Source organism: Girardinichthys multiradiatus, chromosome 23 (genome assembly GCF_021462225.1).
Source record: "Girardinichthys multiradiatus isolate DD_20200921_A chromosome 23, DD_fGirMul_XY1, whole genome shotgun sequence".
NCBI classification, from domain to species: Eukaryota; Metazoa; Chordata; class Actinopteri; order Cyprinodontiformes; family Goodeidae; genus Girardinichthys; species Girardinichthys multiradiatus.
In genome coordinates this window covers 791,968-819,178 of record NC_061815.1, presented here as the reverse complement: position 1 = coordinate 819,178, position 27,211 = coordinate 791,968, and the positions used below count along the sequence as shown (strand labels likewise).

General features: G+C 44.2%; 1 protein-coding gene across 9 annotated transcripts in view; it reads right to left on the bottom strand.

Annotated features, from left to right (window-relative positions):
* enpp6 (ectonucleotide pyrophosphatase/phosphodiesterase 6) overlaps positions 1 to 27,211 on the bottom strand; it is a 162,379-nt gene that overhangs the window by 108,247 nt on the left and 26,921 nt on the right. For all 9 annotated transcript variants that reach the window (XM_047353454.1, XM_047353452.1, XM_047353451.1 and 6 more), the window contains exon 2: positions 17,826 to 18,005. In XM_047353454.1, coding sequence (XP_047209410.1) covers positions 17,826 to 18,005 — 180 coding nt within the window. The remainder of the gene's footprint in view (positions 1 to 17,825; positions 18,006 to 27,211) is intronic.

The following is a 27,211-nucleotide window of genomic DNA, read 5'->3' as shown; positions in this document are numbered from 1 at the left end:
GAGATGTGTGGACAGGGATGAAGAAGATCACAGGCTTCAGGCAGAGGGATGATCGGACCGATGAAGGTCTGGAAAGAACCAATGAACTGAACACATTCTTCAATAGGTTCAGTTCAGAAACAAGCTTTGCATCCTCCTCTCCTGCTCACAGCCAAACAGACATTCCACCCTCCTTTGACCCACAGGACCCACAGCTGTCCAGTAACACCTCAAATTTTTTATCTGCCACCTCAGCCCTAGACCCTTCTGCTTCTACATGTTTGCCTTCAACCATATCAGAAGATGCTGATGCTTCCTTTGCTTCCCCCTTCCACCTGTGTGTCTCAAGAAGTCAAGTGAACATGCAACTGGAAAGCCTGAATCAGAATAAGACTGCAGGTCCAGATCAGGTCAGCCCTAGAGTCCTGAAGGTCTGTGCAGAGCAGCTCTGTGGGATTATGCAGCACCTCTTCAACCTTATCCTGGCCCATAAGAAGGTTCCGGTGTTGTGGAAGACCTCCTGTCTTGTTCCGGTACCAAAGAAAATTCACCCATCAGTCCTCAATGACTATAGACCTGTTGCCCTGACATCCCACATCATGAAGGTCCTAGAGAGACTCCTGTTGGCCCACCTGAGTAAGCAAACAGTAAACTATCAGGACCTCCTTCAGTTTGCTTATCGCTGTGGAGTTGGAGTTGAAGATGCCATCATACACCTGCTTCAACAAACCCACTGTCATCCGAACAAAGCCAGCAGCAATGTGAGGATCATGTTCTTTGATTTCTCCAGAACATTTAACTCAATCCAACCTGATTTGCTTTGTCAGAAACTCCAGAAGACTCAGGTGGAGGCCTCAACAATTTCCTGGATCAAAGACTACCTGACAAACAGACCACAGTTTGTGAGACTGAAGGGTTATGAGTCTAACCAGGTAGTCAGCAGCACAGGAGCACCACAGGGGACTGTACTCTCATCATTCTTTTTCACTCTGTACACCTCAGACTTCCAGGACCAGACAGACTCCTGTCATCTGCAGAAATACTCGGATGATTCTGCAGTTGTGGGGTGGATCAGAGATGGACAAGAAGCTGAGTACAGGAAGGTGGTGGACCGCTTTATGGCATGGTGTGGAAACAATCGTCTCATCTTGAACGTGACTAAAACAAAGGAGATGATTGTAGATTTTAAGAGAAACAGGAATAAGTCAAAAACTATTTCCATCATGGGAGAAGAAGTGGAGGTGGTGGAGGAGTATAAATACCTCGGTGTTCACCTGGACAACAGACTGGAGTGGAGATGCAACTATGAAGCCATCTACAAGAAGGGACAGAGCAGACTGTACTTCTTGAGGAAGCTTAGGTCCTTTGGTGTTTACAGCAAGGTGCTTCATATCTTCTATAAGTCTGTTGTTGAGAGTGTGATCTCTTCTGCCATCATCTGCTGGGGAAGCAGCATCAGAGCCAGGGACTTAAAAAAGATCAACAAGTTGATAAAGAAGGCTGGTTCTGTTCTGGGGACTCCTCTGGAACCTCTGGAGATCATTGTGGAAAGACGGATTCTTCATAAAATGAAGAACATAATGGAGAATCCTGAGCATCCTCTTCATGAGACTGCCCTACAACAACAGAGTTTCTTCAGTCAGAGGCTTCTTCAGATCTGCTGTAAGACGGAGCACTACAGGAGATCCTTCCTGCCCACAGCCATCAGCATCTACAACGGCTCTTTGAAGAAACGTTCAAAATGAGCTACAACAACATTTAATTTCCCTTTGGGATTAATAAAGTATTTTTGAATTGAATTGAATTGAACAGCAAGCACAAAAATAAACAGGAGTCTGGCCGACGCAGTGCTCCTTCGGAGAGGATGTCAGCAGGGATGTCCCATTAGCCTGGCACTATTTGCCGTATTTGTAGAACCGCCCGCATAAGCAATTGGGGAGGAGAAAGAAATCAGTATTAAAGACAATGACTATGACTATGACATTTTTAAGCCTGGAAAAATTTGGTGATTACTCGGGAAACAAAATCAACATTCAAAAAACTATGGGCCATCATATGGGCCCCAGTGCACAGATCAAGGACCATTGCAAGTTAAATTGGAATAATAAGACTGTCAAATACTTGGGGATTAGGATCCCCAAAACATTGGTTGATATGTACAACATAAATTATTTGTCGATTGTTACGGCCCACAAAAAAAGGTCACAACTTATTTAATGAGGACATGGAGACAAAATACAGATTCAAACATTCTGTTTATTGATTACTTTGTTTCTTCTTTGATTTTCCTGAAATCCCACGAAGACCTGAACTTTAAACAGCTGTTTTTTAAAAAAAAGACAAACTCAGAACTTGTACCTCACCATGTCCAAAAACAAACCCAAAAGTACAAACAGAAAGATGGACCTGATGAGCCGGCCAAACAGAAACAACAGTGCGGCAGCGGGCCAACCCTATACAGGGCCATCGAAGCCACTACCAACACCAAACTAAGAAAAAAGAAATCCCAAAAAGAAAAAAAGGGAAAACATGTCAAACAGTCCCACCAGGCCAAAATCAGAACAAAAGGCTAAAGCTACAAACAAAAGGTACCGCATGGCCAACTGGTGCTGCGGCCTGCAGCACTGACAACCAGCTGGGAGCGCGCACACACGAGGCGCACCCCAGCAGCAGAAGAGAGAAAGTGAATGAGAGAGCGAGAAAGGGACAGACAGAGCGCCCAAAGTCCAGCCTATTTACAGGACAAACACTGTACTTAGGAAACACGCAAAAAAGATTTAACCAACACTAAACAAAAACACTAAGTGTTATGGTTTGCCAGATATAGGACCCCAGAATGCAGACCAGAAGGCAGCATGACGGTAAGTGTAAAATATTTAATAATAAAAAACTCACTCACTACAGGAGGCAGGAACAAAACAAACGGGCAGGCAAGACAGGCATGGCATGATCAAAAAACAAGACATGAGCATGAAAACTTGACATGAGCATGAAAGTGAAAACTGTTTCCGCTTAGACTACACAGAACAGGTGTGTATAAATGGAGCATGGTACAGGTGGAGCAACAAAACTGATTAACATGGTGCAGGTGAACCAAATAAACTTAATTGACACAACAAAACGTGACTGGAGCAAAACAGAGACTCTTGAACACAAACTAGAAAAACATGAAGCAAAAGCATAACCAGATCCGAAAACCAAACTTGACAAAATATGAACAAGATGACAAAACAAAAGCATGAGTCAAAACCTCAACTGTGAAAAACATAAGAAACCCGAAACCAAACACCAAACAACCCTACATCATGACACTAAGACTTAAGCCAGAAATACAAAAGAACAAATCTAAACAATAATAGTAATAATAATAATAATACTGTGCCCGGAGCACATAACACCCCCACCCAGAGTTACTGAATGGGATTGATGCAGCCAATAACAGCACAATACTAAAGACGTGAAAGCGCGTCGGCAACAATATTGTCCTTGCCACGAATGTGTTGTATGGAGATGTTAAAGGTCTGCAGCCGCAAAGACCAATTCAGAAGGCGACGGTTCTTGTTACACATACCATCCAAAAATACTAACGGATTATGGTCTGTAAAAACAATCACTGGATCATTGGAACACACTCAGGCTTATATATTCGCACCCTCAAGATTCCACCGGGGGGCCAAAAACAAAAACAGAGTTCAGGCGGGCGACCAGGAGGTCGTCCCGAGCAGAAGCAGAGTTCAGGCGGGCGACCAGGAGGTCGTCCCGAGCAGGCACAGAGTTCAGGCGGGCAACCAGGAGGTCGTCCCGAGCAGGCACAGAGTTCAGGCGGGCAACCAGGAGGTCGTCCCGAGCAGGCACAGAGTTCAGGCGGGCGACCAGGAGGTCGTCCCGAGCAGGCACAGAGTTCTGGCGGGCGACCAGGCCTGCACCAAAGACGTGGAGGCCGACTGAGCAGAGTAGAGGACCTCCCAGACGCTCTGTGGAACTCCAGAGGCGTGGAGCCTGGCGCACCCTCAGTGGCAGAAGCTGAGGCGTCAGCCGGACCCTCAGTGGCATGAGCAGAAGCAGAGGCGTCGGCCGGACCCTCAGTGGCGTGAGCAGAAGCAGAGGCGTCGGCCGGACCCTCATTGGCGTGAGCAGAAGCAGAGGCGTCAGCCGGACCCTCAGTGGCGTGAGCAGGAGCTGAGGCGTCGGCCTGACCCTGAGTGACGTGAGCAGGAGCTGAGGCGTCGGCCTGACCCTCAGTGACGTAGGCAGGAGCTGAGGCGTCGGCCTGACCCTCAGTGACGTGAGCAGGAGCTGAGGCGTCGGCCTGACCCTCAGTGACGTGAGCAGGAGCTGAGGTGTCGGCCTGACCCTCAGTGACGTGAGCAGGAGCTGAGGCGTCGCCCGGACCCTCAGTGACGTGAGCAGAGGCTGAAGTAGAGCCTGGCGAACCCTCATCTCTGGGTTCAAAGGCCAGAATGAAGACAAAACGTTCCTTAAATCCCTCAGGAACAGGGTCCAGCGGCGCTTCCTCCTCAAACCCCTCGTCGCAGGGTTCAGAAGCCAGAATGATGACTAGTTGCTCCTTGAACCCTTCCGGAACAGGGTCCAGTGGCGCTTCCTCCTCGAACCCCTCTTCGCAGGGTTCTGAAGCCAGAACAAAGACCAGTTCCTCACTGAACCCCTGCAGGCTAGGAACAGGAGCTGAGGCGTCGCAGACACCCTCAGTGACGTGAGCTGAGGCGTCGCCGGGGCCCCCGATGACTTGAGCCGGGGCGTCCCTTTTACGACTTCCTCTGCGATGTGTGTCTGGCCTGGAGTCAGGCTGTGGTGTGTCTGGCCTGGAGTCAGGCTGTGGTGTGTCAGGCTGTAGACCTGGCTGTGGACCTGGCATGGGCTGCTCTGCAGCAGCATCAGCAGCAACAGCTCCCTGGAGTCCTGGCGTGGGCTGCTCTGCAGCAGCTCCCTGGAGACTTGACGTGGGCTGCTCTGCAGCAGCATCAGCAGCAACAGCTCCCTGGAGTACTGGCGTGGGCTGCTCTGCAGCAGCAGCAGCAGCAGCAGCAGCAGCAGCAGCAGCAGCAGCAGCAACAGCTCCCTGGAGTCCTGGCGTGGGCTGCTCTGCAGCAGCTTCCTGGAGACCTGAAGTGGGCAGCTCTGCAGCAGCTTCCTGGAGATCTGAAGTGGGCTGCTCTGTATCAGCTTCCTGGAGACCTGAAGTGGGCAGCTCTGCAGCAGCTTCCTGGAGACCTGAAGTGGGCTGCTCTGCAGCAGCTGCCTGGAGACCTGAAGTGGGCTGCTCTGCATCAGTTTCCTGGAGACCTGAAGTGGGCTGCTCTGCAGCAGCTTCCTGGAGACCTGAAGTGGGCTGCTCTGCATCAGCTTCCTGGAGACCTGAAGTGGGCTGCTCTGCAGCAGCGTCCTGGAGACCTGAAGTGGGCTGCTCTGCAGCAGCTTCCTGGAGACCTGAAGGGGGCTGTCCTGCAGCAGCAGCAGCAGCTCCCTGGAGTCCTGGCTTGGAAGGAGGTGGACGGCAGTAAAACTGCCTTACTGCAGCCTCATAATCCCTCTCCATCTGCCTGATTCTGTCCATCAGCTCAGGAGAGGAATACATGAGGCTGGTCTTCCTGAAGCTCTTTATCTGTCGTGCGTAGAACCTCAAGCGCTGCTCCAGCTCAGGTGTTGCCTCAGAACACCGGGCTGGAGCGAGCGCAGACGGCATGGGCGGAGGTGCAGCGAGCCTGGCAGACAGTGCTGTGGCAGACGAAGATGCGGGCTTACTTGCCGCAGCCTTCACGTCGCCTGGCTGGGAAACCACCTCCTCGGCAGCCGAACCACAGGAAGGCGCTCCGCGCCGACGTCTCTTGCGGCGAGAGGAGGGCAAGGGCTTCACTGCCAGACCAGAGTGTGCAGCCAGGGGAGCAGGCGGAGAACGGCGACGACGAGGACCTGTCCCCGGACATGGAATCGTCAACCCAGATCCACCATAAGCCGACCGCGGCACAGACAGCCCTGCAGACCGGCACAGTGACTTCTCCGCCTCCCGAGACAGGAAGGTAAAGAGGTCCACCGCATCGCGGCCAGACCCAGGACCAGCAGGTGCGAGCTCCATCTCCTCCAGCAGAAGTGGAGAGGGCACAACCTCCAGATTGGTCGGCAGATTGCTCATAGCCTCCTCCTTCTGACGCTGAACGCAGCAATCCGAGGTGTCTGCCTTCTGCACACACGCGAGGTCCGTGGTTGGCGGAAACATACTGTTATGGTTTGCCAGATATAGGACCCCAGAATGCAGACCAGAAGGCAGCATGAAGGTAAGTTGACATGAGCATGAAAGTGAAAAATGTTTCCGCGAAGACTAAACAGAACAGGTGTGTATAAATGGATTATGGTACAGGTGGAGCAACAAAACTGATTAACATGGTGCAGGTGAACCAAATAAACTTAATTGACACAACAAAACGTGACTGGAGCAAAACAGAGACTCTTGAACACAAACTAGAAAAACATGAAGCAAAAGCATAACCAGATCCGAAAACCAAGCTTGACAAAATATGAACAAGATGACAAAACAAAAGCATGAGTCAAAACCTCAACTGTGAAAAACATAAGAAACCCGAAACCAAACACCAAACAACCCTGCATCATGACACTAAGACTTAAGCCAGAAATACAAAAGAACAAATCTAAACAATAATAGTAATAATAATAATAATACTGTGCCCGGAGCACATAACACCCCCACCCAGAGTTACTGAATGGGATTGATGCAGCCAATAACAGCACAATACTAAAGACGTGAAAGCGCGTCGGCAACAATGTTGTCCTTGCCACGAATGTGTTGTATGGAGATGTTAAAGGTCTGCAGCCGCAAAGACCAATTCAGAAGGCGACGGTTCTTGTTACACATACGATCCAAAAATACTAACGGATTATGGTCTGTAAAAACAATCACTGGATCATTGGAACACACTCAGGCTTATATATTCGCACCCTCAAGATTCCACCGTACCCTTGCTAAATTTTTACTTATGTGTGTGTTGCTTACCCCTGCTCAGATTTTCAGATTTCTCAGAAGGATTACCAGCAAAAGCCAAATATTATTAGTATTTTAAAATTTGGACTAAAGCTGTTTTTACACCACCTTTCGTTGTCCGATGAGCTAACCCCTCCCTCCTACTTCCCCATGTCTAAAGGGATTGCTCAATCCAGCTCTCCATCTAACAGGTCCGGACTTCCCTAAACCTGAAAGATCTTACTAAGCAGGTTTACTGAAAGTTCTGTTTAAGCTGGTGTCAGGAAATGACTTGCCTAGCCTCTCACAGCTTTCATCCAAAAGTCTCGCCCTTCTTCATCTGGAGGTCCGGGCGACCGAGTAGCCTCTCACAGTCATCCACACCTTCGACAGTCATTTTGTTCACGGCTGCTCATTCCCTATTTTTACAACTGGCTCTTGGTATATGGGCTAGGTTAATTTTAGTGGCTCAGCATGAGCCCCAAGGGCGCTGTTTTCACAAACTTGGCTAAGGTAACCTATAAAAACCTCCTAAAATATCTTAGAACCAGGCAACAAGACTTTTTACCACCAATGAAAAACCAAAAATAAGGTGACTCAAATAATTGAATGTCCACGATTTTACTAGAATTTTATATGCTTTATTTAATTAGCAACGTTTATGCAGGGGTCAGTAACAGCTTCAATTCGGCAACACGTAATAATTTTAATAATAGAAATAAATCAATCAATTCAGCCTGTCTTGCCCTGATGCTGAAACTAATGTGTTTGGAGAGGCTTTGAAGACGGAGTCTCATCCATGCACCTGATGGAGAAGAATTCTACTGGTAACAACGAGTGGTTTCTTGAAGGGAATACGACTTAATCTTCAGTTTTCTTCCTTTAAGTGGCAGGTACTGATGCTCCAGGCTTCAATGGTTAAACAGGATCTTTGTTGTCATATGTCTCAGAAGACAGTAGAAGAGTTGAAGGAAACCCGGAGACATAAATAAGGTTGATTCAGGACTTCCAGAAGCCTGAAACTTAGAGCAATCAGCTGTTCACCTATCAAGTTCACTTCTGTTGTCTGGATAAAAAGGCTTTAGATGAAATCAGATTCTTAATCTTGAGGCACAGTCCTTCTAAGGCAAACGGGTTGATCCTCTTTTTAATGCAGTCGATCAGCTGGGCTGTGTCTCTGGTCCTCTGATTCATCTGTAGCATCTCTCCGATCTTGTTCGCTGGTCTTCTGCAAGGAAACAACCAACTAGTTCCTCTATTCTTGCCCATTTTATAGAGCATTTCCACCAACCCTTTGTGCTCATTGGCCAGTGGTTGTAGCCATGGCTGTCTCATTGGTCACCTATGACATAAGGTGATTTTCTGGAATTTCCCGAGTCGTGTCCAAATCAGACATGCCATCATCACCTCAGTCCTGAGCAGTCTGCTGGCCTCTTCTTTGCCCTGTGCCCCCAGATCAGTCATCAGTCTTGTGCTATAAGCTACAGCTCTCACTTCCCCAATTCCCGAACATCTGCCTATCCCTGTCTCACTCAACGTTACACGTCCTCTTAAACAGAGGCTTTAATTCTTACATTGGTGCTGCTCAAACTTTTAGTTACAGCATTTACTTCATTTACAGTTTAAAACCATTACTTAAACTTAATCCTTTTTATTCATACACCACACAACATTATCTCTTTCATATATAGCTGATTGAGAATGTCAAACCTTAAAGTTTTTGTTTTTTGTTTTCCTCTAATTCTCAGTTCTTAGCCACAATTCAATCATACATCTTTTAACTTGTTAATCAAAGATTACTAATTTTATTCAATACATGTGAAAGAATAAAAATCATCATACATCATTTCTTTGGATATACTTGTTTATATTTTCGCAAAAGATAAGACAGATAACATGTGGCAGATAATATGTGCCTCCACACAGGCCTCTTCAGTCTCTCAGCTCCAGAATATGAGAACATGCTTGTTTCACTCTCCACTGCTTCAACTGTGTATTTATAATAATTATTACATGGATTTCACATAAGGATATAAGGATATTTATTGTAATTTTTATGGATTTAACTGTGAGCAGTTAATGAATGTTGCATGGATTACATGGAAAGATCTCACCTTATTTTGACACACCCCATCCACACCATCTTGTAAAAGGACTGCTCCGACGCCAAAATCATACCCATTGACAGCAGGCTTAAACGGCACATCAAAACGAGGCGCAGACAACAGGTGCATTGACAAGTAAAGATTTGGTTTGCTGAAAGGCAGACTGACACAGGTCGGACCAACAAAAGTCTACTTTAGAGCTAAGTAGGTCTGTTAACGGTGCAGCCACAGAAGAAAAGTTTTTACAAAAACCCCTATAGTAGCGCACCATTGCCAAATAGCGTCATAACTCTGTGCGATTTCTGGGTACAGGAACAGCTAATATGGCCTCTACTTTAGCCTGAACAGTACGCACCTGACCTCCCCCCACCCTTTTTCCAAGGTAAGTCACTGTCGTAATTCACATTTGGAGAGATAACGGTAAGGTTGGCCTCACTCAGATGTGCAAAAACAGTACTCAAATGCTCAACATGCTTAGTCCACGTAGCAGAACAAATTACCAAAACAGGAGCATTACACATTCCAAAAGCCATCACCGTGTACTGAAGGAAGTTATCGGGCATGACAAAGGCAGAGATTTCCTGGGTGCGTGCTGTCAGAGGCACCTGCCAATACCCCTTCAGCAGATTCAGCTTGGTCACAAACCGGCCAGCCCCAACGTGGTCCACACAATCCTCCATACGAGGCAATGGGTAACAATCCAGCCTAGTCACCCCATTTACCTTCCTAAAATCCGTACAAAAACGGTCCTCTCCATTGGCTTTAATAATGAGGAGACATGGCGAACTCCATGCACTGCTGCTTTTAACCGCAATGCCATGCTTCACCATATACTCAACCTGCGACTTCAAATGGCTCTGCTTGTCTGGATTTACTCTGTAAGGATGTTGTTTTATCGGTTTAGAATCACCAACATCAATATCATAGCTGATCACATGCATCTGAGTGGGAATATCAGCAAACAGTGACCTATAGGACTGAATCAACTTAATGACATCCGCCTGCTGGGTAACATTAAGATGGGACAACAAGAGAGGAAGGTTTTCTAACACCACTGAATTAGAAAATTTCCCTTGAGTCACGGCCGCGGAAAAAAACTCACTCTCAGGTTCAGCACTGGACAGCTACTCTCGCACATCAGTAGCTAAACTGACATGTGCCTTAAAATGCTCAGCATCAACATCCTTTGTAAATTTATGTGACAAGGAGTGTACACGCTCAACATAAGGCTTCAACATATTAATGTGACACAGACGGGACCTTCTTCTCCAATCAGGTGTAGCAACCAAATAATCTCTTTCACCCATTTTGTTCCTGAATCAGATACGGCCCACTGTAGCGCACTTGCAAGCTTGACCCAAGATTAGGCAGCAAAACTAAAACTTTTTCACTGGGTTCAAACGCTCGTCATAGCCTGTGCATTCTTGAAGTTTTCTCTGGCTATTTCAACCGCACGTCTTAATTTCAGTCTGACGTTACTGACATAATCCAATAGATTCTGCTCAAGGTTGTCGCCCAACCATTTTTCTTTTAACAGTTTTAAAGGACCACAAACCATGTGAGCAAAAACGAGATCCGCCGGGCTAAACCCGAGAGATTCCTGAACCACCTCCCGTATTGCAAACATTTGCAAATGCACCCCATTCATCCCAGTCCTTCTCAAACTCCAAACAATACGTACGAAGCATGGTTTTTAACGTCTGACGGAAGCGCTCAAGTGCGCCCAGGCTTTCCGGGTGATAAGCGCTGGAATGACAATGCTTTGGGTCAAGTTGCTTTAAAACCTGCGCAAACACTCTAGACATAAAGTTGGAACCCTGCTCAGTCTGCACAACACGAGGAAACGAAAAAAAACGTAGTCAGCGAAAAACCTCTGGAAATCGAGTGGATGCACACATCACAGTTACCAAAAACTTGTTCCCTGCCTTGGTTCTAGGTAACGGACCCACACAATCAATCAACACACGTTCAAAATGTTCAGAAATGGCTGGGATGGGACACAACGGGGCTGGATGGATCCCCTGATTGGGTTTCCCAGACAACTGGCAAAGGTGACACGAATCGGCAGCTCCATAGTCAGAAACATGGCACTAGAGACACCAGCAACCATAGTCAAATGTCTGCCAGGGGCCAGAACGAGGAACATCAAATCCTACCTGAAACTGCTGGCTAAGGATAAGCATAAATACAGTAAGATTGTTATTCACGCTGGCGGTAATGACACCCAGTTACGTCAATCGTAGGTCACCAAAGTTAGTGTTGCTGCGGTGTGTAAGTTTGCCAAAACAATGTCGGACTTATGCCGAATTTATTAGTTCTCCAAAACTCTGACAACCCAGGGTTCAGACCAGGAAGCAGGGTCGTAGTGTAACACTCCTCTCTGCAGCTTCTGTACTGCTACCCACCCATTACCCTATTAAGACAGTGTCTCGCCACGGCCAAAATTGAATAGATTAAAAAATAATGTAATAGGAAGAAATCAGGAAAATCTTATAAAAATAAACACAACTCAGACTAAAAAGAAAAATAAAACAATTAAATGTGGCCTACTGAACATAAGATCTCTCTCTTCAAAGACTTTGCTAGTTAGTGACTTGATTTGTGACAATCAGATTGATTTATTTTGCCTCACAGAAACCTGGCCGCAGCAAGAGGATTATGTTACTATAAATGAGTCAACTCCTACTAATTATTTAAATTTTCACATTGCTCGAAATACTGGGCAAGGACGAGGAGTAGCAACCATCTTTCAGTCCGATTTATTGATTAGTCCCAAACCAATCAATAGCTACAACTCTTTTGAACATTTAATCCTTAGTTTTTCTCATCCAAATTGCTAAGCACTAAAACCACTTCTGTTTGTTGTTTTGTACCGTCCACCAGGCCCTTACTCTCAATTTTTAGATCAGTTTTCAGACCTTTTATCTGATATAGTGTCAAATACAGATAAGGTTATTATAGTGGGAGATTTTAACATTCATGTTGACATTGAACGTGATAGCCTAAATATAGCGTTTAATGCTATCTTAGACTCAATTGGCTTTGCTCAAAACATTAACAAACCTACCCACCTTTGTCTTAATTCTCTGGACCTTGTGCTGACATATGGCATTGAGTGTAAAGACATAACAATATTTTCTCATAACCCTGTCCTGTCTGACCATTTCTTAATAACCTTTGAGTTTAATTTAACCGAGTACTCCACACCTGAAAGAAAATTTCATTATAGTAGATCATTATTAGGCGATGCTGTAACAACCTTTAAAGAATCTGTTCCACTTTTAATTTCCTCATTATCACAGAAAAGCACGGTGGGGGGCAATAATTTTGTTTCTTCCCCTTCATAAATTGATTCTCTTGTTCATAGTGTTACTTCATCATTGCGTGATGCATTAGACAATGTAGCCCCCTTGAAAAAGAAGGTAATTATTCATAGGAGGCTGGCTCCCTGGTTTAATTCAGAGCTACGTACTTTAAAGCACAATGTTAGAAAATTGGAGAGAAAATGGCTCTATACACACCTAGAGGATTCCTACTTAATCTGGAAAAATAGCCTACTGTTGTATAAAAAGACACTTCGCCAAGCTAGAACAGCTTATTTCTCATCATTAATAGAAGAGAACAAGAATAATCCTAGGTTTCTCTTTAGTACAGTTGCTAAACTTACACAGTCATAGCTCTGTTGAGACATCCATTCCCTTAGCTCTCAGCAGCCATGACTTTATGGGATTCTTCTTAAATAAAATTTATTCTATTAAAAATAAAATCTTTGACATACTCCTGAAGATGATTACTTCACCCTCAGCAAGTGAGACAACATTGGAAGTAACTGTAGAACCTGATCTGTGTTTGGACTGTTTTGATCCTGTGGAGCTTCCTGAGTTATCAGAAATATTAGCTTCATCTAAACCTTCAACTTGTATGTTAGACCCAATCCCAACCAAATTATTTAAGGAAGTGTTCCCTCTGAGTACCAATTTTAGATATGATTAATCTATCCTTGGTAAAGGGATATGTACCACAAGCTTTTAAGGTAGCTGTAATTAAACCTTTACTTAAGAAACCTTCGCTTGATCGAGATGACTTGAAAAATTACGGACCTATATCCAATCTTCCATTCTCATCTAAAATTCTTAAGAAAATAGTTGCTAATCAAATGTGTGGAGATTTACATAGCATTGACCTGTTTGAAGAGTTTCAGTCAGGCTTCAGAGCTCATCATAGCACTGAAACAGCTCTGCTGAAAGTCACTAATGATATTCTTATGGCCTCAGATAATGGACTTGTGTCTGTACTGGTTCTGTTAGATCTCAGTGCTGCATTTGATCCAGTCGATCACAATATTCTCTTAGAAAGGCTGGAATATGCTGTAGGGATCAGGGGAACAGCACTAGGCTGGTTTAAATCTTATTTGTCTGACAGATTCCAGTTTGTTCACATAAATGATAAATCATCTTTAAACTCCAGGGTCACTATATATATGCCTCCAATAGGTCAAATTATCAGGCAGCATAGAATAAATTTTCACTGTTACCCTGATGATACTCAGCTTTACTTATCCATGAATCCTGATGAACCCAACCAGTTAGATAGACTACAAGCATGTCTTGAAGACATAAAAACTTGGATGACTTTAAATTTTCTGCTTCTAAATTCAGACAAGACAGAAGTTGTCGTCTTTGGACAGGAGTCTTTAAAAAAGAAACTGCTTAGTCAATCACTTAACCTGGATGGGATTAAATTGACATCCGGTAATAAAGTAAAAAACCTTGGTGTTATTTTTGACCAGGACATGTCATTTAAATCCCATATTAAACAGGTTTCTAGGATTTCCTTCTTTCACCTCTGGAACAATGCCAAAATTAGAAATATCCTGTCCAGGAGTGATGCTGAAAAACTAGTCCATGCATTTGTTACTTCAAGGCTGGACTATTGTAATTCTTTACTATCAGGATGTCCACAAAATGCAGTTAAAAGCCTTCTGATTCAAAATGCTGCAGCAAGAGTTCTGATGAAAATTAAAAAGAGAGATCATATTTCTCCTATTTTAGCTTCCCTTCATTGGCTTCCTGTTAAATCCAGAATAGAATTTAAAATTCTCCTCCTCACATATAAAGCCCTTAATGATCTAGCTCCATCATACATCAGAGATCTGATTGTTCCATATATTCCTAACAGAGCACTTCGTTCTCAGACAGCAGGTTTACTGGTGGTTCCTATAGTCTCTAGAAGTAGAATGGGAGGCAGATCCTTTAGTTATCAGGCTCCTCTCCTGTGGAACCAGCTCCCAGTTTCAGTCCGTGAGGCAGACACCCTGTCTACTTTTAAGGCTAGGCTTAAAACTTTCCTTTTTTCATAAAGCTTATAGATAGAGTGGCGTAGGTTATCCTGAGCTATCTTTCTGATTTTTTACCTCTGTCTTCTTCCCTCCCTGTTGGATGGAGTAAGGAGGAGTCAGGTTTAGCCTAAAACGGCTCAGTTAGGGTTGAGGTGCAAACACACCCTCCATTTCTGCTACCTGTATGACGCCCTCTCTTTTCCAATGAATATAATCAGTCTGACAGACAGAGGTACCCCAATCCTTGTGGTTTTTAGTATAAGAATGGCCATCAGTGGGCTCTAGATGGACAAACTTTATCAGAGTATTATTTTACTTAGTGCCCCTACACGTGGCCCGTTCTGGAGTGGACGGGCTCTGGCACTTGGTGGTTTGGTCTGGCCTCCCGGGCGGCCCCGCGCCGTTCCGGACCGTTTGTGGGGTGCCTTGAGATGACATTGTTGTAAATAGGCACTATATAAATAAATAAACTGAATCTGAAACTATCTGTGTAGTTATGCTGCTATAGGCTTAGGCTGATGGAGGACATAATGACTTTCACCCTCTTCGCTACATTCTCACACTACTCTCCAATTTTGCATTATTTGCTGTTATTTCAGTTTTTAACTTTATGTTCTCTCTCTTTTCTCTTCCTAGAAGCTATACCTGGCCTGACTCTGTGTCTACCTGTGACACCTTTCTGGAGAGGGGCATCGTCCAAGCTTTCTCTCTCTCTCTCCTAGACATGGCGATTGACTGAGCTTTTACTGTGACTAACTCTATGTGCTCTCTTTCAGACTCTAACCTTGAAAGCTGGCTCAAAGTTTATCTGTTTTTTCTTTCTAGATGAAACGACTAAAGGAGCTACATCCATTAACATTTACTTTTCCTTCCCATAGAAAGTACTCCTGGATCAGTGCTTCTTTGTTCTCTTTGTGTCTCTGCTCTGTTCTCTCAAACCCCCAGTCGGTCGTGGCAGATGGCCGCTCACACTGAGCCTAGTTTTGGTTCTGTTGGAGGTTTCTTCCTGTTAAAAGGGAGTTTTTCCTCTCCACTGTCACTACATGCATGCTCAGTATGAGGGATTGCTGCAAAGTCAATGCCAGTGACTGTCCACTGTCTCTACATGCTCATCCAAGAGGAGGGAATGCTGCAAGTCACTGACTGGATGCAATCTGCTGGGTTTCCTTAGACAGAAAAACTTTTTATCCAATTTGAATAAATAACTGAATCTGACTGCAATGTTCAATGATTAGGATTAATTGGAATGTATGAACCTGACTATTGTGAAGTGCCTTGAGATGACATGTGTTGTGAATTGGCGCTATATAAATAAACTGAATTGAACTGAATTGAACTGTAATGACGCACTACATCACTTTTTAACCCCAGCCAAAAGAAATGTCACAAAACACGATCATAAGTTTTCCTCATGCCAAGGTGACCCGCTAGTGGATTGTCATATGCCAAGTGTAAGATTTGTGCACAATACAGAGTTGGAACAACAATTTGTGTAACAACATTCCACTCCACGGAGCACATAACATCGATTAATAAGGAAATAAAGGAAGATATCAATAGATGGACTTTACTACCGTTAGATTTATATAATGGAACTTACATAGTTATGATGAATAGTCTACCTCACATACTCTTTCTTTTTAGTGATTATCTGTGAAATACCAGTAAAACAATTTCCAAAGTGGAACAGAATGCTTTCAGCATTTATTTGGAAGGGTCAGAAGCCCAGAGTAAGATCCTAACATTACAACTGTCTAAGAAGAAAGGTGGGCTTTCCCTACCAGACTTACAAAGTTATTTTAAATATGCACAACTTTAATATTTTTACTACTGGTGCAACCATTTTAATAAAGCAGAATGGAAAAAGCTAGGCATGGCTAAATTAGATATGCCACTGCAAAAAATAATTGGAGATAAGAAATTACAGGAAAAAAACTTAACTGTTGGACAAGAATTCCCCTAAATATTTGGTTTAAAGAATGTGAAAAACTAAAGTTAGGAAACCAGAGGAAACAACTACGGTGGCTAGCATACGATAGAGACTTCGCTCCAGCCTAGCATGATGATCGTTTCATATAGTGGTCAGTCTGAGGTATTTGGACATTTAGTTCAATTGCAGAGGCAGGAGAATTATACAGTTTCAAAGACTAAAGGACAAATATGACTTGAAAAAGCAAGATTTCTTCCTATATCTCTAAGTTAGATCCTACTTTAACAGCAACATGAAACTTAGGCATGTAAGCACTAATGACCTAATTACTTTTCTAAATGATGCATTCAAATCTGAGATGAAAACAAAACTGATTGGCAAAATATACTCATACCTACAAACATTTAGGGACCACTCAACAAACAACATTAAAATAAAATGGGAAAAGAAGTAATATCATTACTTCCGAGGAACATTGGCTTAACATCTGCAGAACACAACTTGAGACGTTATGTGGAAATATTTGGTTAGATATTTTATTACTCCAAAAATAAAACAGAGGGGTCAATCTAAGTATGGTTGTTGCTGGAGATAGAGTGGACAATTGGCGGCTGATCACTTTCACATTTTCTGGGGTTGCCTTGATATTCAACCATTTTGGAGTGAAGTTGTAGAAGTAATCACACATTTGATATGTTTTATACTGACATACGATTTCAGTACTATCTATTTTGGAAATATTCTGATAACCATGTCCTACAGCAACCAATAATTCATATTCTGCTGGGAGCTGGTAAAAAAGCAGTTACCAGGAGGTGGTTAATGAAAGAACCACCGGTGAAAAAAGAATGGATAGAATTGGTAAAGGAAATATATAAAGTTGAGAACTTAACATTTTCCTTGAACCTTAAAATGGAACAGTTTATGAAATACTGGAAGAAATGGGAAAATTATATTGAACATGGGTGCAGTATGATAGAGAACGGGTATCTGAAACTAGATGTTAAGGTGGAAGGATATTGTTTGGCAGAAGGATGGAGTAGAAGGGTTTGTGTAGGTTGTCGCACACCTTTCTTGGAAATGATCTGACCATGCATCATGAGATTTAGAAAACATCTTAAAACCCATTCAACGGACAGCTGTATTGTAGATACATTATGAGGGGATAACTCTTTGAAAACAGGTTTTATCTTTTTGGGGAATGTATTTATAATTTTCAGATGTCAAAAGACACCCTGAATTCTTCTGTCCTACCTGGACACTTTGATTTTGATTTGCCAGATGTTGAACTTAGTTGCTTTTAAATGTGTTGTCTGGTCCTGTATTGTAATCCCTTTTCTATTTTGTTTCTATTTTGGTTCTTAGTTTTTCTTTTCCATTCTTTTTGTATGGCTGAAAATTTCAACTAAAGATCTGTATAAAAATAAAGTTTAAAGGAAAAGTGCCAGAGGACTCCTCAGGTTAACTGTGTGTACTCACCGGGCCAGAAGTACATAAAAACATTCTTTCCCAGGTTTTGCATTGTGACCCACAGAGGTTCTGATCCATTCCACCAAAGAGACAACCGACTGTCAGGACTGGTTCCAATAAGAAACTCCTTGTTTGAGACTTCATCCCACATGTAATTTCCAGTCATCTGATGGGTCTCACAGTGACGGCCTAAAAAAATGGAAACATTTAAGCATCTTTTTAAGATGTTGAAAAAACTACTCCCTCTAATTTAAAACAATAACAATGTGGCTACAATACTAACATAGCTAATCTAACATTCACACATTATGTGAAGTTTAAAACCTAATATTTACAAAAGTGTGAGAAACTTAACCTCTTGAGCCCCAAACCCAAGTAAAGGAATTTGACTGATATAAACCATTTCTATGAACACCAAACAGTTAAAACTACAAGCAGTTGAATCAGAAAATGAACAAACTCCACAAAATTGCATCATCGCAAATCTTGGTCTCGGCTGTTACCCCTGCAACAACACACAATCAGCATGGCTGCCAACAGCAGAGAGCTCACAGGTTCTGAAAATATAGGTTTTGTCACAATCCACCCAGGATTTACTCAACCAGCAGCAAAAAAAGACTGAATTATCACTCACAATTGAAAAACATAATCTAATCTAAGGGTGAAAAGGAGGGGTCATTTTTGCAATTCAGATCAACCAAACTCGAGTTATTGATCCGCGCTCCGATGTTGGTGAGTAAATATGCTCCAGGTGGACTGAAACAGAACAGTTTCTCATTGTTTTACAAAAAATGGAAAATAAATGTGGGTGATTTGAAAAATAACATTTAAAAATGAGCCATTTTAGGATTCAGACATGCAAAAAAAATGTATTAAGTTTGGGAAGTAAAATAACCACTATTGTCAATGGTGCCAAAATGTGTCACACTGCTGTGCCAAAAGGCAAAACTCCTAGGTATGTATTTACTAAAACATCTGTAACTGTGTTTTAGTTTACCTCAGCTGCATGAATCGTTGCACATGTAATGTCCACAACTGGATTTGGGTTTTCCAAAGGTTTGTAGCCTTATTCATGATATTTCTAAAATGTTTATATACTGTACAATGCAGGAAAACATCTGGTGAGGGAAGAAATCTTCCTTTTTTTCTGTGTTCCATCGTCATTATCTCTAAACCAATAGCAGCTGCTGTGATATGCACACTTCTGATGGAATCTCCTAAGTGTTAGCTTTATTTTGATACCATGATTATATAAATAGAGTTTGTAATTGTTGAGAAAATTAGATTTGGGCATGTTATTTCAAGCACAAACTTCACAAAAACTCCTGGTGGCTTAACCTCTTAAGCCCACAGGGTTTTAGAAAAATATACAACAGACTAAATCAAGAATAGCTCCAAAGTTCTAAAGTCTAAATGCAAACTTCTGTCAGTTAACACATAGTTTGTCGCTACATCTATCGAACTCATCAGAGATGGCCTTATGCAAAGTGGAAAACTGTGCTCTGTTCTTATGAGTCCACATTTTAATTGTTTTTGGAAATCATGGACGTTGTGTCTTTTCAGGCCAAAGAGGAAAAGGACAATCCAGATTGTTATCAGCACAAAGTTTAAAAGCTAGCATCTGTGATGGTATGGAGATGTGTTAATGCCCATGGCCTGGGTAACTTGCACATCTGTGAAGGCATCATTAATGCTGAAAGGTACATACAGGTTTTGGAGCAACATATGCTGTCGTCCAATCAATCTCTTCTTCAGACACGTTCCTGCTTTTTTTTAGCAGGATAATGTCAAGCAACATTCTACATGTGTTACCACAACATGCCTTTGTGGTAAATGTGGGTAACTGACTGGGTTGCCTACAGTTCAGACTTGCCTTCCACTGGCAATGGGTGGTGCAAAATACAAAAACAGATACCTCGGACTGTTGAGCAACTGAAGTTGTAAATCAAGCAAAAATTGGAAAGAACTTCACCTTCAAATCTTCAACAATTAGTGTCCTCAGTTCCCAAACGCTTAATGAGTGTTGTTAAATGGAAAAGTGATGTAACACAGTGTTAAACATGCCCCTGTCTCAGCTTTTTTGGATTGTGTTGCAAGCATCATATTTAAAATAAGTGGATATTTGCAAAACAAAATCAATAAAATGTATTAGTTTGAAAGTTAAATATCTTGTCTTTGTAGCATATTCAAATGCATATAAGTTGAACAAGATTTGAAAGTTTTTTTTGTTTTTTTTACGTTTTACACAACATCCTAACTTTATTGGAATTGTGGTTGTGCCCTGATATAATTTGGATAAAATTCTTGCAAGACTTTCTGTATTGTCCTCCACAACTTTCATGAACTGTGTAAGTAGCAACTCTCTGTAAGAGCATCACCTTGTTTGGAATACAAAGTTTGAAATTACTAAGGGTGTATTCACACTTGCCACTTTTGGTCCGCTTTAAACGGACCAGAGTTCGCTTCCCCCCTTGGTCCGGATCTTTTGAGCAGGTGTGAATACACTCAAGCGACCCTTGGTCCGGACCAAGCAACCGGACCGAGACCCACTTTTTGTGGCGGTCTCGGTCCGCTTCCAAACGGACTCTGGTGCGGTTCGCTTATGGTCTGAATACAAACCGGCCCCGATCCAAACCAACTACAAAAAGCGTACGTCTCTTTGGACATAAAAAGCCACCGTAGCCGGTAGCAAAGGTGTGTGTTGTAAGGTAATCATACCTGATAAGCTGTGTGTTGCTTAGCAATGCTACTGGCTTGTTGTGGGACAAGGCACGAACGTCGGCGTTCAGCACGCATTCTCCGACGGAGTTCCAACATTATAAATGGAACGTCTCAAAATCTGTGTTGAATGAGCTGTTCTTCACTCTCACAATGATATTGCAGCTGTAATAACGGCATAAATATGCAGAACAGAGGTGCTGTACGCAGCACGTCTACAGCTGTTTTCCTACATTTCTGCGTCTGTGCTCTGTCCCGCCCCGCCATTTCTGTCCAATGGGAACAATGATCATCACCCGCATGGCTTTGTTTACAAGTAATAGTTCACTTGCAAAAAGTACAATGTGAAAACAAACTGAACCAAATGAAAAAAATAAAGTTTGCTTTTGGTCCGTACCAAACAAGCGGACCAAAGGACTTTCCTGGTGTGAATACACCCTAAGACATCCAGAAAACTAAGCCAGAACAAAGATCCTTCTAGTCCCTAGGAGACCTTGTAGCTAGAATCTAAGCTGTGTTGCAAAGGTTCTCCCATCAGCCGACCTGAGAGAGTAAACTAGGGAAGCTGAATGAACAAAAAGTCCAAATGGGTTTTGTGATACCAAGCAATTCTGAACCAGACATTTTGACATATTGCAATATACACCCCTGACTTTGCAACGAGTTAGCAAATTAATTAGCTGCTTTCTCACTTGATGAATCACCTTGTTTGCTTCACTGAGAAAAATGTTGGTAGTGTTTCTTGAAAAAGCTCATATACACATATACACACGTATATCCTACACAACAGTAATTACAATTCAGACATAATGTAAATCTGCTGGAAATAAGAAGAAACACTGTAACCCATTCATGAAATAGCCCCTCCTTTCCGAAGCTAGCCTCCATCTTTGTCATTGGCCCAAGACCGAGGGAGATTGACCGTAATCTTGAACTTCTTCAGTTGTTGCCTTCTCACAAAGCTGCTTGGCTATTTTCCTGTAGCCCATCCCATCCTTGTGCAGGGTATTATTTTATCCCTGATGTCGTTAAACAGCTCTCTGGTCTTGGCCCTTGTGGAGAGGTTGGAGTTTGTTTGATTAAAGACTTGTACATGCTTTGCAAGTGGGAAAACCTGCAAAATCGGTAGTGTATCAAATACTTGTTCTCCTCACGATATAAGGTTTCTCCATAAAAATATGCAATAGTGAGTGTGAGGTGCCACAGACCTGCCCCCTGGACCCGAGACAGAGACTGAGGAGATCTGAGCCACAGAAGTCCAAAGGGCCCCCAGAGAACGGGAACCCTAGAAGGACCACCGCTGGGAATACCACAACCCTCCCAAATAGGAGCAGAGGAGAGCCCCAGGGGAACCACCCAGTAGCCACAGTGCAGAAGCCGCTGGGAGCTGCAGCGAGAAGCCCACAGACCTCGGTGGCAGCCATCTACGCTGGAACATATCCAGCAATGGACCCAGAGACCAGAGACCCTGGGGCACATCACTCCCCAAGCAGAGGCCTGACATGGCCAGTGGGCCCAGGCCCTGGCAAACAGCCACCGGGAGTGAGCTAGCTCACACTAAAGCACCCAGCTCCAGATACCGAGAACCACCAATACACCACCGGGCAGAGACACCACCCACCGGCAGGGAGTGTGGCGGGGAGGAAACAGGCCCCACATTTGAGGGGGTCTAAACTGACCCAGGAAAAAGAGCAGCCCAAGACCCAACCTGACACAAAACAGGCACACACAGTCACAAAAACACATTCCCACCCTCGTGCGTACACATAAAGCACTCACACCCACACCCCCAACGTAAAGACACACATCCATGGACGTCGTACACTCACTCACACTCCCCATTCATACTCTACAGGTCCTTCTCAAAAAATTAGCATATTGTGATAAAGTTCATTATTTTCTATAATGTAATGATGAAAATTTAACATTCATATATTTTAGATTTATTGCACACTAACTGAAATATTTCAGGTCTTTTATTGTCTTAATACGGATGATTTTGGCATACAGCTCATGAAAACCCAAAATTCCTATCTCACAAAATTAGCATATTTCATCCGACCAATAAAAGAAAAGTGTTTTTAATACAAACAACGTCAACCTTCAAATAATCATGTACAGTTATGCACTCAATACTTGGTCGGGAATCCTTTGGCAGAAATGACTGCTTCAATGCGGCGTGGCATGGAGGCAATCAGCCTGTGGCACTGCTGAGGTCTTATGGAGGCCCAGGATGCTTCGATAGCGGCCTTTAGCTCATCCAGAGTGTTGGGTCTTGAGTCTCTCAACGTTCTCTTCACAATATCCCACAGATTCTCTATGGGGTTCAAGTCAGGAGAGCTGGCAGGCCAATTGAGCACAGTGATACCATGGTCAGTAAACCATTTACCAGTGGTTTTGGCACTGTGAGCAGGTGCCAGGTCGTGCTGAAAAACAAAATCTTCATCTCCATAAAGCTTTTCAGCAGATGGAAGCATGAAGTGCTCCAAAATCTCCTGATAGCTAGCTGCATTGACCCTGCCCTTGATAAAACACAGTGGACCAACACACAGACACGGCACCCCAGACCATCACTGACTGTGGGTACTTGACACTGGACTTCTGGCATTTTGGCATTTCCTTCTCCCCAGTCTTCCTCCAGACTCTGGCACAATGATTTCCGAATGACATGCAGAATTTGCTTTCATCCGAAAAAAGTACTTTGGACCACTGAGCAACAGTCCAGTGCTGCTTCTCTGTAGCCCAGGTCTGGGGAATGCGGCACCTGTAGCCCATTTCCTGCACACGCCTGTGCACGGTGGCTCTGGATGTTTCTACTCCAGACTCAGTCCACTGCTTCCGCAGGTCCCCCAAGGTCTGGAATCGACCCTTCTCCACAATCTTCCTCAGGGTCCGGTCACCTCTTCTCGTTGTGCAGTGTTTTCTGCCACACTTTTTCCTTCCCACAGACTTCCCACTGAGGTGCCTTGATACAGCACTCTGGGAACAGCCTATTCGTTCAGAAATTTATTTCTGTGTCTTACCCTCTTGCTTGAGGGTGTCAATAGTGGCCTTCTGGACAGCAGTCAGGTCGGCAGTCTTACCCATGATTGGGGTTTTGAGTGATGAACCAGGCTGGGAGTTTTAAAGGCCTCAGGAATCTTTTGCAGGTGTTTAGAGTTAACTCGTTGATTCAGATGATTAGGTTCATAGCTCGTTTAGAGACCCTTTTAATAATATGCTAATTTTGTGAGATAGGAATTTTGGGTTTTCATGAGCTGTATGCCAAAATCATCCGTATTAAGACAATAAAAGACCTGAAATATTTCAGTTAGTGTGCAATGAATCTAAAATATATGAATGTAAAATTTTCATCATGACATTATGGAAAATAATGAACTTTATCACAATATGCTAATTTTTTGAGAAGGACCTGTATACTCCCAGGTCTAGGTACCGATATCCCAGAAGGGCAACCAGCCCCCAAACCCAGTAGGTGGTGCCCTTTCTTCCAGGGTGGAGACAGGCAGATTGCACCAGCACCAGCCCAGACTAGTGCCGGCTTTGCCCGAACTCAAGTCAGCCCAGCCCGGACCCTGACCCCCGCTTTGACCCCAGCCCCTAATGATCCCCGTCCCCATCTGGAAAAGGGGCCATGTACAAAAGAGGGGCCTACTTAGTCAAAACAAGCCCGCCAACAAGAGCCGTCCAAGAATGAAACATTCTCAATGACCTCTCACCTCAACCCCAGGAGCCCCCCCACCCTCCCTGAACCCCAACATGAATCTCCCCACAGGGCCACCCCCAAAAAGGACAGATATCGAACACATGCCCCTGAACCCAAATGCCATGAATCCCCTCCCCACAGGGCACACCCCTACAGATGAGCTCCAGCCCCAAAAAGCAGATGAAGACACATCCACACAGCGCAAGTTCCACACACAGGCCCACCCCAAGCACCCTCGCCGCATCCTGCCCTCCACCATACAGCACGCCAGCAAGGGCCCCCGCACAATGCCACCCCAGCCTCCGCCCACATGCGCAACAGAGCAGACACTGCTGAGCACCGTGCTCACAATGGACCCCCCAACACACAACAAGACGGTACAAACTCACCTGGCAAGAGGGCCCCGGCTGGCGGCACGCACCCGGGTCTGGTGGCCCCCACCATGTCCCCGCAGCCACACAAACATACCACATCACCGCCACTGCAACAACAACCCAGGGAGAAACACCATCCAGCTCAGCTCCACCATCACTGCTCAGCAGATTCAAATGCTAGTGAACAGACCCAAAAAGAGTACACAACCCCCCCATCCCACATACTGCAACCCCCCTACGCCACCCTCCAGCCTGCCACCTTGACAACAGCCAGCAAAGCAGCACACCGACCAAACATCCATCTAACACCAGCAGCCCCTGCCAGTACAACCATTGGAGAAAAAATGCCTCAAATGTGGTGTTGATGCTTGTTGTTATAGAGTGCATTTAAAAAGAAAAACAGGTGAAGTAGAAGGTCCGCCATGACTTCTCCAAAACCCAGTGCTCTCAATGTCTGCACACAACTTAATTCTTAGAGGTGTGCACAGGCACCAGAGGTGAGGTTAATAAAATACACAACCTCTGGATGCCATTGAGCGTACCAATCCCCAATTCCCTACATGTGTGTCACAAAAATGTTCTAAATTAGAGTGTCTGAGTTGTACATTAAAATTGGGGCCCAATTGGGGCTGCCATGAGACAGCAGAGATGGAACACCCTCACGGCACTCCAGTGACGCACCCGCACCCCGAGGCACCATATGAGTGGTAGTATGACTGAGCAGGCGGAGGGAGGTTTCCGGGGATGGGGTTCCAACAAAGGAGGGAGGTACAGGCACATCCACCGAGCCCAAAAAAACCGACAAAAAACCGGGACCAGCACCCTCTGCCACCCCAGAACCAACCAAACCCTCAAAACCCAGGAGTATGGGGTACCAGGCCCTTTGATATGGGCTGTTAGGTTCCTGTACGACCGGTGTCAGAGCTTGGTCCGCAATGCCGGCAGTAAGTTGGACTCGTTTCCGGTCAGGGTTGGACTCCGCCAAGGTTGCCCTTTGTCACCGATTCTGTTCATAACTTTTATGGACAGAATTTCTAGGCACAGCGAAGGGGTTGAGGGGATCCCTTTTGGTGGCCGTATAACTACGTCTCTGCTTTTTGCGGATGATGTGGTCTTATTCACTTCATTAGCTCGTGATCTACAATTCTCACTGGAGCAGTTTGCAGCCGAGTGTGAAGCGGCCGGAATGAGAATCAGTACCTCCAAGTGAGAGGGCATGGTCTTGAGCCGGAAAAAGATAGAGTCCCTTCTCCGGGTTGGGGGGGAAGTCCTGCCTCAAGTGGTGGAGTTCAAGTATCTTGGGGTCTTGTTCACGAATGAGGGAAAAATGGGGCATGAGATCAATAGACGGATTGTTGCTGTGTCAGCAGTGATGCGGGCAGTGTACCGGTCTGTCGTGGTGAAGAGAGAGCTGAGTCAAAGAGCAAAGCTCTCGATCTACGTTCCTACCCTCATCTATGGTCATGAGCTTTGGGTCATGACCAAAAGAACGAGATCACATACAAGCGGCCGAAGTGAGTTTCCTCCGCAGGGTGTCTGGGCTCTCCCTTAGAGACCCAGAAGCTCGATCACGCGAGAGGGACTCAGAGTAGAGCCGCTGTTTCTCCACATCAAGAGGAGGCAGTTGAGGTGGCTCGGGCATCTGGTTAGGGTGCCTCCTGGAAGGAGGCCCAGAGGAAGACCCAGGACACGCTGGAGGGACTATGTTTCTCGGCTGGCTTGGGCACGCCTTGGGATTCCCCCGGACGAACTGGCCCAAGTGGCTGGGGAGAGGGAAGTCTGTGTCTCTCTGCTTAGGGTGCTGCCCCCTCGACCCGACCCTGGATAAGCGGAAGACAATGGATTGATGGATACAAAAAATTTAACTCAGCACTAAGCATAAATGTTTATATTAATGTCCTTCATAGTGTCTTAGTAAACGGTGACCATATTTCTTCAAAATATACTCCCTTTGTACTCCTATATCTGACAATATAAGTGAGTTGTTACAGTACAATACATGATGCCATCTTCTTAACCCACAAATGACTTGAAGATAAATTTTCTTCCAGTACAAAGATATTAACTACCTGTCCTGCAGGAGTCTTAAGTCAATCTGTTTTAACTGTCTGGTTCTAAAAACACAATTATCTGGATATATACCTAACACACAACTTTTTTCCTTAACAGGTGCATTTACTTCAACAATCTTAGACAAGAGTTACATGACTGATTTCCAATACTGCTTTAATTTCAGACAATACCATACACAGTGAAACAGAGTATCCTTTCTGTCTAAACATTTACTAAAGCTATCTGGGATGTTAAGAGACCAGCGATTCTATTTGACCGGAGATATGCAAGTTCTCATCAACCACATACAGTATATTGGAAGAGTTTCATCTTTGTAATAATTGATTGCTTTTTGGCTTTTAAACATGCAATTTCGCAGTCTGCCTCTGGTGTCCCCTCTGAGTACTGATCTCCATGCGTCCAGTTTATGAATTGTGGATTTATTATCATATGTTAATTGAGATACATAGAATAAAGAAATAGATTTTGTAGTGTGATAGTCTCCAGACATGATAATGGTGGTCCAGACACATTCTGTTTATATT